This window comes from Lygodium microphyllum, chromosome 17 (assembly GCF_053477565.2).
Source record: "Lygodium microphyllum isolate KBCC chromosome 17, Lygodium_microphyllum_v1.1.10, whole genome shotgun sequence".
Classification (NCBI taxonomy): Eukaryota; Viridiplantae; Streptophyta; class Polypodiopsida; order Schizaeales; family Lygodiaceae; genus Lygodium; species Lygodium microphyllum.
The window spans coordinates 104,137,977-104,151,635 of NC_141151.1; the positions used below are offsets into that span (position 1 = coordinate 104,137,977).

Sequence of the window (13,659 nt, forward strand, 5' to 3'; positions counted from 1 at the left end):
ATAAGTGTTGCATTGCTGCTCTTAAAGCCCAAAAATCTGAGTTTCAATCTGTCCAGGCAACCCCCAAAAGCCAACTTGATATAAAATACAGCCTCAACATCACCACACAAACAACATATGAAACTCATGGTCATGGTCATGTCTTTTGTGTGACAACATTCACAAATTGCACTGCAATGTGTCACAAGGATTTGCATTGATACTCCTGTAGCCCACACCAGAGTTAGCACAGCTCTCATCACAGGTCAAATACAACAATCTGGCATTGTGAGGCTGTCATTTGCCTCCAATGGCATTAACATGTATTTCACCGGTTTTACAACTTTGCCTTCCATTTAAATTGTGCATTCACTCAAGCTCACCAGATGTGTTCAAATTGCTTTATTTCAAAGCAGTGCAACTTGCTGATAATTGCATAAATAGAAAATACACCATGAACTTTGATTGCCAATAATATATTTAGTACGATAAAAGTTTTCCTCTCCAAAACAAGAAGTTAAAAATAATCTACTTACAGGGATTGTTACATACACAGGTATATAAGGGGTCCCAGAGTAGTCTCTGTTGCACTCAGTTATTGTCCATTGTTTAATCTGAAACAGCATTAACAACATTTGTCAAAAACCAACAAAAAGAGTGAAGTGCTCCACTGAAGTACAGATTGAGCAATTCAATCCTTCAAAAGATGACAAAATGAAGTATGATTGTTGTACAAATCCCACCATTGCACATTCAGCCATGCAAACATCTACAACCACCCAATTTTCTTATAACAACCAAAAAAAAACATTTCTAACAAATACTAGCTTCAGATAACCAACTTTAGATCAACACAACATCAACTTAATTACAATGGCTTAAGCTATTGAACATTTGCTTAACATGAAAGTGACTTATAGCAAACATAGACTCGATGTATAACACCAAATGATTTGATGACATGCATGTCATCGAATAGTTGTGAGAAATTTTTCATACTAGTATTTGGTATCATACATCTGTCTATGTTGATAATAACTCTGGTAATTGTTATGTTCAAAGGCACTGAAATTCAATTGCATGTACACAATAACTACTTTGCAGTCACTCTTGGAACTTGTATGCTAATTATCTAAAAATAAAGCATTTCTAGTAGCAATTCATCGAAATTGAAGGGCCAGATTACAGTACAAAAATTTCAAGATTTGTTTACAAGGTCTGCAGCTTCTCTCAAAAGAGGTACCTTTTCTCAATCAAACCACAATCCAGATTGTGAAATCATGTTTTTAAGTATGACTGGCTTCTACGAGTCTTTACTATAAGCAGATTACACTTTGAGATTTATGTAGATCGTAACAAACCGATTTGTTGTCTTCTAGTGAAGCATGAGATATGAGCCCACAGCATGGACACTAGATGGTTTTGTAGCATTATAGGGCTGTTGCTTACATGTGCTGATTGTTAGAATTTGCCAATTCTATGGGCAGTGCCCAATGTTTAAGTCTTTAGTTCTTTTTCAGTTCTTAGTGTGAACACGACTAAAGTTATAAGTTGTGCCACCACTGTTAGAGTTGGAGTTAGAGTTAGTTAACTCTAGTTGAGTTAGAGCTAGGTCTATCTTACACCTATCTTGTACCTTTCATTCTCATTCTTTCAATTAAGCAAGTACACTCTACTCTTTTGCTTCAGCACACTCTCATTGTCTCTCGTTTCTCTCCTCCATAGCTAGCTATCATTTCCAACATTTAGTATCAAAGCAAGCTTCTACATGCGGATTCAGCCACCGTCAGCCAATGCTGCCCCGCCTAAGGTCTTGTTGCTGTCAACCAGCTCTCTGCCCCGAGGAAGAGAAGGACAAGGCGCTGTTGTTTTCAACTTGCACACAACCCTATGTGCAGTCCCATACACAGCCCGCATGAAGCCTAAGGAGCTACTGTTTTGGAGGAGTTGCTACTGTTTTTAGTTCTGCCCCTTATTTTCTCACCTCTACCCACCATAGTCTCAGCCTTACCTGCAATTTTCTACAAACCGTAAAAAGTGCAAAAACCCTAATTTTTAGATTTGGGGTTTTTTTGAAATTTCTGCAATTTCCTATCCATTTTGGCCATCTCTTTCCGAATCTCAGCTTTTGCCACCCAAAATTTGGATCTTTTGTCAATTTTCGATCCCTGAGTTTACATGGACAACCAATTTGAAGAAATTTCACAATTTCTTTGACATTCCCGCCAAAAATTTTGGGGCTTTTGCCAACATTGCACAATTTCATAGACATTTGTGCAAGAAATTCGAAACTTTTGTCCTAGAGACCCCAACACACATCACGAGGTAGATTCCAACTACTGTTTATTGTTGGCACGCACCCGAGTTGACATTACTATAGAAATTCAAGCTATAAGGTACAATTTTTTTCCCTTTTTTGAAATTTTAGGAAGAATTTAGGGCTTTTGTCCAACACGCATTCCAAGGCAACAAACAAGCGCTACAACATCATTTAATTGCTGTTACAATTAGATTGAGCACAAATTTTTGGAAAATTCAATAAATTTTCGTAAGAATTGGCATTAAGTTGCTGTAATTTGTACTTTTGAGGGCATGCATTACGAGACAGGTATGGTACAGCAGTATACGACTGTTATTTCTTGGCTGAGTGCTGATTTGGGTCAAATTGGACACACTCTGGTATGTATGTGACAAGTAGAGAAGTATTTGGCTGCAAATTTTTGTCCATTATTGACAGCGTGGCACGTCAAGGAACTAATGATCAGAGCAACATCCTTGGTGTCCTTACTCAGGAAGACAAACTCAATGGATCAAACTATCCGTTATGGAGTTTTATGGTCCGCAACCTTCTTGTAGTGAAGGACTTGTGGAACTATGTTACAGATGATTTGCAACTACCAAGAGGTCTTGCACCTCAAACACCTCAACATAACGTTAGAGAACAGGCTGTTGATTCTACTGTCCCTCTTACCAACGATCAGAGGAGATGGGACTCAAAAGATACACAAACACTTTCTTTGATTGCCTTGTCAATGAAAAGATCAATCATTCCACACATCCGGCCTTGTAAGACCTCAAAATCAGCATGGGATATACTTGAGTGTATGTTTGCAAAGCGTAACGAGGCCAAAATATCTTATCTCCATAGAGAGTTGGCCAATGTGAACATGAATGAGGGTGATAGCATGACAGATCACCTTACTCACATACAAGATTTGCATGAGCAACTGCTCAATGTGGATGAAATCATTCAGGAAAAACACATACCCAAAAGAGGACTTTCCGCAGTCCACATGACCAGCATAGTCTGCATCCGTAAAGCCAACAACCAATGCCTTCTACTTTCCAAAGCAGATGCACAACTCCTTTGTGCCTTTGAGGTATCTCATAATACCTTTCACTGCTTCCCCAATGCTTTTTACTAGGGTTTGCCATGTATCTGCTAACCACTCCAACTACAAAGGCAAATATCAGGACGTGTAGCAACCATAGCATACATCAAACTGCCAACAGCTGAAGCATATGGTACCTTGGTCATTTCAGCCGTCTCATCATCAGATGTAGGGCTGTCCTCTGCACTGAGTTTCACATATGGAGGCAATGGAACCCCAATTGCTTTCTCCCCCTCCATATTGAAACGCTGCAAAACCTTGGAGATATACTCCTGCTGAGATAGATAGAATAAGCCTTTCGATCTATCTCTGAGTATTCGCATGCCAAGAATGTAATTTGCATCACCAAGATCCTTCATGTCAAAGCTGCCATGAAGACTTTGCTTCAATGAATCCAAGGCATGAGTATCCTTGCCAGCAATCAGCATATCATCAACATACAAAACCAAGATAATCAGGCTGTCATCTGCTGCCTTCTTGGTGTACAAGCAGTGATCCACTTGACTTCTATGAAAGCCTTGGGACTGCATGAATGTATCAAACTTATGATGCCATTCTCTTGGTGCTTGTTTCAGCCCATACAAACTCCTTTTGAGTTTACATATCATTTTTTATTTCCCTTGTTCAACAAACCCTTCAGGCTGCTGCATATATTGTCTTCATACAAATCACCATGTAAGAATGCAGTATTTACATCCATCTGTATGAGCTCCATATCTTCAGCTGCAACCAAGCTCAAAATGGTTCTCAATGTAGTCATCTTGACTACAAGAGAGAAGATCTCATCAAAGTCAATTCCATGTTCCTGCTTGTACCTCTTCGCAACCAATCTTGCTTTGTACTTTGGTGAGGAACCAAAAGTGATCTTCATATTGTAAACCCATTTGCACAAAAGTGTTTTCTACCCTTTAGGCAACTACACCAAGTCCCAAGTGTCATTTTTCTCAAGAGATTCAATTTCTGACAACATGGCTTTGTACCATTTCTTGTTGTCCTATCTATCCATTGCTTCTTTAAAGCAAGACGATTCATCACAATCTGTCAACATGACATAATCAACCACATTGTTTGCACCAGGAATGAATCTATCAGGTTGTCTAGTAGCCCTAGACGATCTCCTAACAAAATGATCATTGTTTGCTAGCTGTTGAGCATTTTCAGCTTACTATCTTGGCACGTCAGCCTGCAAATCAACATTAACAACTTGTTGTCCTAGCTGTTCCTGCACATGTAGTGGCTATAATGGCTCGTTATCATGGGCAATAGCTGGCTGATCATTTCCAGCATTATTTTTTGGATTTACAAGTTCATTTACAGCAAGTATTTTCTGCTATACAATGGGCACATTTTGCCGTCCAAAAGGTATTTCTTCCTAGAATACAACCCTACGGACCTCCTTCGTCTTTTCAGGCTGTTTATGCATGCGATCTTCCCAGAAGATAACATCATTGCTGCGTACTACTTTCCTTTTCTCGGGATCCCATAATCTTTACCCCATTTCACCCTCGTCACCATATCCTAGGAAAATGCATTTACAAGACTTTGACTCAAGTTTGCTGCGTTTTTCTTTACGAATGTGCATGCACAAAAGCCTCGCAACCAAACACTTTCACGCGAGCATATGAAGGTGGCTTGCCTGACCACGCTTCTTGGGGAACTCCGTCCCCCCCCCCCCAAAAAGACTTGTTTCATAACAGTCTCTGCCCAAAAACCATGGGGTAATACAGCATGAGACAGCATTGTACAGACCTTATCCTATATGGTCCGATTCATACGCTCTGCAACTCCATTTTGAAGTGGATTATGAGGGGTAGTGAGCTCCCCCTTTATCCCTTTGCTGTCACAAAATGCTTGAAAGGCCTTGGACACATATTCCCCACCACTATCAGAGTGAAGACACTTAAGTGTCTTATCAGTCTGATTTTCAATCAATGCTAAGAATTTCTTAAACTTATCAAGCACTTCATCCTTACTATGAATAGGATAAACCCATACCTTCCGTGTAGCATCATCGATAAAGGTGACAAAATATTTCTTTCCCCCTAAAGATAATCCTAGCATCTGACATATATCTAAATGTACTAACTCTAGAGAAGAAGATTTCAAAGAAAGAGACTTTTTATGAGACGTTTATGCATGTTTACCATAAACACGATGATCACAAAGCTCAAAATCAGCATAACGAAGACAAGGTAAGTAACCCAAACGAGAGAGCACTTTCATTCCAGTTTGACTCGTGTGTCCCAACCGGCCATGCCACAAAGAAACACTTGGCTGCTCGGTCATAGCAACAACATGATCACTCACACTAGATACATGGAGAGGATACAAGGTATCACTTTTACACCCTCTGGTAATCACTCTAGATTCCTTACAGATCTTCCACTTCCCATCACCAAAGGTGGTATAAAATCCATCATCATCTAGCTACCCTGTGCTAATCAAGCTCTTCTTAAGCTGAGGTACATGCTGTACATGCTGAAGTGTGAAGACAGAACCATACTCAAACTGCAACTGCACACTACCAATACCTGCAATGTCACATGCATAGTTGTCCCCAAGATGGACAACACCATGTCGACCCCCTGTATAGTCAAAGAACCACTCACGATGAGGGGTGACATGAAAGGAAGTACCTGAATCGAGAATCCAAGTGTGCATGCCTCATCCGTATCTGCAAGTAAAGCATGTACACTAAAGTGTGAAGAGACCAAGAGTGCGTCATTCCCACTGTCACTGTCATGAGTGACTACATTCACCTCTTCAATTTTGACATTGCTCTTCTTAGGCTGACTCTCTTTCTTCTCTTCCTTGCTATCATCCGTCTTCTTGCCCTTTCCTTTATCTTTCGTCCATTTGTACTAGTCACGTTTAGAGTGACCCTTCTTGCCACAATGATGGCATTCAACATCTTTGCCACATGATTTACTGCATCCCTTGCTATTAGATTTGCCTTTCTGCTGTGATCTGCCCCTAGTATACAAAGCACTGGAAGACTTACTGGATGCATTGTTCTGCTGATTCATTTCTTCCATGAGTAGAGCACTCTCTACATCAGCATACAAAAGGATCGCATTAGAATTGCTCATAGCAGTCCTGAATGTGTCCCAACTCTCTGGAAGAGTGCAAAGCAAGAACGTAGCCTTAAATTCTTCATCAATCAAGAACTTCAAGGCAACCAGTTGGCTGAAAATGAAGTCAAACTCACTCAAGTGAGTAGACATTGCTGTACCCTCTTTCATACGCAAATCCATAAGCTTTTTCAGCCAATATACTTTGCTTGCAGCACTCTCATGTGCGTACAGTTCTTTCAGTCGAGTCCAAATAGCATATGCAGAATCCAAACCTTCAATGTTAAACAGCAAGGCATCAGAAATCGATAGCTCGATGGTTGAGTGTGTAAGCTCATTTAACTCATCGCAATCTTCCTATTCCATACCTATAAGTTTTGCCCCTTTGGTCTTAATCGGCTTTGCTTGCTTCTTCTACAACAGGATATTGTAGCATTGTTTTGCTAGATTGCAAAGTTATGTGCTCCAAATTCAGCAAATGCAAGCCCAAACTGTCACACAAGTGACCAAGGTACAAACAAGTACCAACCAGCAATAAATGACCACGTAGAAGCAGAAATTTAAGATCTGTAAGTAAATTTTTAGAAGCACCAAACCATATGCTACAGCATTCCACAACTTACAACTGTTCCAAGGGCAAATACATCACATTACATGAGAAGTCCCAAATTTTAGCTGCAATTTCTGTTGTACATGTACCCACAGGCATAAAATTTGACACGCACAGTCAAAATCTTAGCCAGTGTCATTTCCTGGACAGTCGGCCAGCGTACGGCAGCAGGCAGGATGCCACATCAGCAGGGCTGTGCAGTCAGCCAGTTTTCCTGCAGTCTGCAGCCGACCTGGTGCCGGGAATTCCTGTTTTTTTGGCTATTTATAGTCAGCTTTGTGGACTTCAGCATTCATTATTTCAGATTCTGATCTTGAGATCTGTTGGCTAAGACAGACTATGCGCGGGCTGATGGAGATCGAGGTCATCAAGTCGGAGACATACGCAGATATTTCCTATGCCCCCTTGTGTATTTCTGCACTCTTATACAGCATACTATACCGCAGATTTTCTGCGTTTACACTGTCTCCTTTTCTCTCTCTCTCTTCTCTCTATGTTCACTCTCTCTCAATCTTTGTCCTACGCTTCCGCATCGCTGCACTCTGACATGGTATCAGAGCGGTGAAGATGGACTGACTGAGGGCTGAACCTATCTGAAAAGGAGATGTCAGCGCAACACAAGGCTGTGTTTCCAAGATTCAAGGGCGAGTGGGAGGGCTGCGCATCAGATCAAGGCTGAAGCGAGTGTGGGCGTGCGAGAAAAGAGTCTAATCGGTGAATTTGCTGCAGGTTATTGCTGTTCGAAGGGGAGGAAGGCTGTGTTTGAGGCCTTGCATTGCAGATTTTACCTTTTCATTGCCTCCGGCAGGTGAAGAAGGTTTGGACAGCGGAGGAATCAACCCCAGGAGGCTGCATTTTCACAGTCAGAGGGGGCTGATTTTGCGTTTGTGCAAGTATTGCACGGTAACATGTCTACAGAGACTGATTTGGAGTTCCAAGCAATCATGGACGGGAAGGTGCCTGTCCTACCGGCTCTTCCATCGGATCAAAAGCTTGGTGGTGACAATTACCACATCTGGCGGGTGATGATGTTGGCCATTTTAGAGTCTTATGATTTGGTGGAACTGGTGATGGAGGAGATTAACAAGTCCTCGATGAGGGATGAGTACAAACTCTCTTTCAATGCTCATGCGGAGTTGACCAAGGCCCAGTCTCATTGGGACAAACTGAATGCCAGAATTCGTTCTTTTCTGTTTCTGTCTTACACCACAGCCGTGATAGCTCACATCGAGCACTTGACGGTGGCTCGTGAGATATGACTAGAGCTCGACTAGATGTACAACCAGATGACCCTGATGAAGAGGGTTTCTTTGGAGATGCAGATGCGGACTTTGTTCGTGAATAAGTCTTCTTCGCTTCGGGAACACATCAACAAGCTTCGGCAGCTTCAGATGCAGGTTCAAAATGCGGGGAAGCCTATTTCCTCCGAAGGCATGGCAATCACTTTACTATCCCAGTTGCCGCCACGATTCGGTACTTTTTATTCCGCTCGTATTGCTTTGGAGCGGGAGTCGACTCTTCGGTGGGAAGAGTTGGTTCCTATGGTCTTGGACCAGGAGGAACAATTAAAGGGGCAGAATGCTTCCAAATCGAAGGTATCGGTTGGTCAAGCCTCTCAGAAGAAGAGGAAGGACCAAAAGAAGAAGGAGGAGGACAACAAATCCAAGAAGGACAAGGAGAAGGGATCGACTTGCCATATTTGTGGAAAGACCGATCATTGGAAGAAGGATTGCCCCGACAAAGACAAGAAGGATACCAAGAAGAAGGACACGAAGGACTTTGGAGCGGTGGCTACACCCTCATCATCTGCTTTTCTACACTTAGAAATCATTGAGGACTCTACACCGAAGACTTTTGATGCTATGATGACAGCTCCCCAAGCTCGAGAGTGGATTGTGGACAGTGGTGCCTCACGGCACATGACTCCTTCTTCCGTTGATGTTGCCCATTTGCGACCTTCGCGTGGGCAGATTCTCATTGGAGACAGCTCTTCAGTATCTATTGCTGCACGGAGTGAGACGCAACTTATTCCAGATGAACATGGTGGTACCCACACCTCTGAGGTGTTGTATGTGCCACGATTGGAGTATCATTTACTTTCGGTTCATAAGATTTGTGCTCTTAGCCACTTAATGGAGTTTGACAGTGATACTGTTCGAGTCCTTGATCGTGGATCGAGAAAGGTTCTCTCTGCAAGGTATGAGGAGAATGGCGTCTACAAATTGAAGTCTTCTTCAGCTCTTACTTCTATTCTTCTTACTTCTCAGACATTGTCCAAGCTATAGCATGCTCGGTTTGGCCACCTGAACTACGAGTACCTTCAGAAGGCGTCACAAGGGTCATTTGTCCGAGGCTTACCAGACATAGTGGTGAGCCATCAGCCATGTGTCTCCTGCATTCGTGGGAAACTGCATCGGGATGTGATTCCTAACAAAGCTTCTAGGCGGTCTACTTCACCCATGGAGCTTGTATCTACGGATCTTTGTGGCCCGATGAGGACCGAGTCCCTAAAGGAGAGCTTGTACTTCATATTGATCGTAGATGACTACAACAGGATGACTTGGACCTATTTCTTGACTTTGAAGTCGGAGGCTTTCTCTCACTCCAAGGATTGGCTTCTCTTTGAGGAGAACCGTTCTGGCCGACGACTGAAGACCTTGCGTTCAAACAAGAAATGTGAATTTATGTCTAATGAGTTTGCTCATTTTTGTGCAGATAGAGGTATTCACCAGGAGTTTGCTAACACCAACACTCCCCGAGAGAATGGCATTTTGGAGCAGAAGAACCGAAGTGTGATCGAGATGGCACGCACCATGATGGAGCACTGACAGACACATCAGTTTCTATGGGCCGAGGCAGTGGCTACCACAGTTCACCTCCTTAACCGATCTTCCACTTCGGCCGTTGACAGGATAACACCTTTTCAGGCTTACTTCAGGACTAAGCCCGATGTCTCTTATTTCAGGATCTTTGGGTGTGACGCTTATGTGCACATTCCGAAGATGTAGCATGATAAGTTCAAGGCGGCTTCCCGACGATAGGTTTTTGTTGGCTATAGCTCCCAATCCCAAGGTTATCGTTTGTTTGATCCGGTTAAGTGGGATATCTACACGAGCCAAGATGTGCAGTTCATGGAAGCTCCGGCCACAGAGAGGGGTGAGGAGCACCCCATTCTTGGAGATCCAGGGGAGAGTTGGGCTCCTGAGACAATTCCTTTGGAGCCAGAGCCTCTTGATGGAGATTCTTCTTCTGATTCAAAGTCTTCTCTTCCACCGGCAACCCCCGAGGAGCTTCTGCCGGTGGATGTTCCTAAGTCTTCAACAGATGGAGAGCGACGGGGAAAGGTTGGGAAAGGTTCGTCCTCCTCCTCGTTGGGCCCGTGACACACTCCGAGATTCCGAGATCGAGGGGGCCCCTAAGGAGTGGGAACCGCAGGATGGACCGCGGAGGTCACGAAGGAACCAGGCACATTCTTCGTAGCTTGTTTGCTCCAACTATTGTTTGTTGACCCGTATTATGCAAGATCGAGTGCCCACTTCCGTGAAGAAGGCTTTACAGTCTGATCATTGGCGGAAGGCCATGAAAGCCGAGTTGGAGACTATTGAGAGGAATGGCACTTGGTCTCTTGTGCCTCGTCCCTCTCACAAGAAGGTGATTGGTGTCAAGTGGGTCTTCAAGACCAAGTACCTTAGCGATGGTTCTTTGGACAAGCACAAGGCTCGCCTTGTTGCTAAAGGTTTTGCTCAACGCCTAGGCATTGATTTCCATGATAATTTTGCCCCCACTGCTCGTATGGCGACTATTCGAGCTGTTCTTGCCTTGGCTAGCCATAGGAGATGGCCTGTTTATCAATTGGATGTGAAGTCGGCCTTTTTTAATGGTGACTTGCAGGAGGAGATCTATGTTGAGCATCCTCCTGGCTTTGGATCCTCGAATGGGAAAGTTTACAGGTTGAAGAAGGCCTTGTATGTCCTTCAGCAAGCTCCGCGTGCATGGAATGAGAAGATTGACTCATTTCTTCAATTGAAGTTGGGATATCGGCGCTCTACGGCTGATCCGCAGCTTTATGTACACACTTCCAAGGTTGGTCCTGTGTTGTTTGTGTTGCATGTTGATGATTTGATTTTGATAGGAGATCACGCACAGAAGGTCCGAGAGACCAAGACAGCTTTACATCAGGCATACGAGATGACGGATTTGGGGCTTCTTCATTTCTTCTTGGATCCCGAGATTTATCAGTCTCAGAGGGGGGTTTTCATCTCTCAGCAGAGGTACATTCAAGAGCTCTTGGTGACTTTTGAGATGGAGACTTGTCGGCTCATTACTACTCCTATGGATCCGAATTGGAAGGCCACTTCACACTCAAATTCTCCCATGATGGATGCTTCCCGCTACCGGCAATTGATTGGATCCTTGATTTGGCTTCTCAACACTCGTGTTGATCTTTGTTTTGCTGTGGGTCTTTTGGCAGGGTTCATAACGGAACCCAAACAGGTGCATTGGCAGGCTAAGGATTCTTCAGTATTTGAGAGGGACCTCTAACTTAGGAATTTCTGATCCCACAGGTACAGATGCTTCAGATCTGGTTCTTGCAGGTTGGAGTGACTCGGATTGGGCTGGCACTGTGGACCACCGACGGTCTACTACAGGCTACTGTTTTATCTTGGGTACAGGTGTTATCTCTTGGAGTAGCAAGAAGCAGCCCACAGTAGCCCTTTCTTCTACTGAGACCGAGTATCAAGCTGCATCTTCCACCACCTGTGAGGTTGTGTGGCTTCGGAGATTGTTGGAGAAGCTTGGCTGCCCCCAAACTCGTCCTACTCTTCTGCGGTGCGACAATGAGAGTTGCATTGCCTTGGTACGGAATCCTGTATTTCATGCCCGGACGAAGCACATTGAGATCCAATATCACTTCATTCAGGAGAAGCTTCTGGATGGGACAATTGATGTGGAGTATTGCAAGACGGAGGATAATCTTGCAGATTTGTTCACGAAGGCACTTCCTCAGGCTCTTCTTCGACAACATTCCAGATCCCTCCGTCTTTTGACCCGTCCAAGATCTGAGAGGGGGTGTTAGCCAGTGTCATTTCCTGGACAATCGGCTAGCGTACGGCAACAAGCACGATGCCACATCAGCAATGTACGGCAGCAGGCAAGATGCCACATCAACAGGGCTGTGCAGTCGGCCAGTTTTCCTGCAGTCGACCTAGTGTTGGGAATTCCTATTTTTTCGGCTATTTATAGTCGGCTTTGTGGACACTCCAACATTCATTATTTCAGATTCTGATCTTGAGATCTGTTGGCTGAGATAGACTGTGCTCCGGCTGAGGGAGATCGAGGTCATCAAGTCGGAGACATACGCAGATATTTCCTCTGTCCCCTTGTGTATTTCTGCACTCTTATACAACATACTACACCGCAAATTTTCTACATTTACACTGTCTCCTTTTCTCTCTCTCTCTTCTATCTGTGTTCACTCTCTCTCAGTCTTTGTCCTACGCTTCCGCATCGCTGCACTCTGACACAAAAGCCCCAAAATTTTTTTGCTCAAACCATTAACCATACATCTGCACTGTCTCTGACATGCATAGAATAGGCCAATTTTGCCAAAATAGAGCAATTTCAGTAAAATCCCCAAATTTCACTGACCAATCTGTCCCAATTGCATTAATACATGTTGCTGAAAGCATTAAACGGGCAAAATTAGCAAAATTTCACAAAATTTTGCAAAAGTCCCAAATTTTTCGTGTCCAAATGTGCAGCAATGTCAGCCAATCTGACTCAGCTGAACAGAATTTCACCAATACAATTAAAGCCCCAAATTTTATAGGTCCAATGTTGAGAAATTTCACTCAAACGAGCAAAATTTCAATAATTTTGGCGAAATTCCCAATTCAAATGTGCACAATGTCTGCAATTTCTTACGCAGATGCCTCAATTTTGCATGAACAGCACTCAGTCTGCAGAAGCCCCAAATTTCTAGGGCTAGATTGCACAAAAATTGAAAGCTGTGCATCCACGCGTGAAGCCCCGTCTAAGGGAAAAGGGGATAAAGGATATTTCCTTTTTTTTTCTTCTTAAAAAAAATCTGATTTTGAAAGGTGTGACCGGGGGGGATCCGTTGACCCCGTGCAGGTTCACCGGCTGATCGTCGCCTTGATCGTCGCCCGTCTGTGGCATGCCGTGGAGTCGCGTGGTCATCGCCCGTGAAGTCGTCGCCATGCTGGTCAGCGCCCTGCTGGTCCTGCCCCATCGACCTGACCTATCGTGTTGCACATGACCTATACTGGTCATCTTCTCCTTGACTCCGTCTGCTGCACACCAGGACTGTACTGTCTCACTTGTCGACTACTACCTGTCCCGTGACCTGGCACACTGTCCAGCTTGTCGCCTGCTCGCCTGCCGTTGCTTGCTCACCCAGCCCGTCGCACACTCGTCAAGCAGTTGCTACCTACTCGCCCAGCTAGTCAACTGCTCGCTGACTTACACCTACCTACCTTTCACTTGTCAAGTGTTGCGACCTGACGCTCCTTGGAAACGCGAACATTGTAACCAAACACTCTGATACCGGTTTGTCGAGATCAGAGGGCACGAAGATCGAGACACG

At 43.9% G+C, this 13,659-nt stretch overlaps 1 protein-coding gene across 4 annotated transcripts in view; it reads right to left on the reverse strand.

Moving 5' to 3' along the window:
* Positions 1-13,659, reverse strand: part of LOC148022218 (beta-amylase 2, chloroplastic-like) — a 56,717-nt gene that overhangs the window by 12,880 nt on the left and 30,178 nt on the right. For all 4 annotated transcript variants that reach the window (XR_015694472.1, XM_087697861.1, XM_087697860.1 and 1 more), the window contains one exon: positions 516-593. Coding sequence is in view for 3 of the 4 variants with exons in the window: in XM_087697861.1 (XP_087553987.1) it covers positions 516-593 (78 nt within the window). In the remaining variant the exon portion in view is untranslated. The remainder of the gene's footprint in view (positions 1-515; positions 594-13,659) is intronic.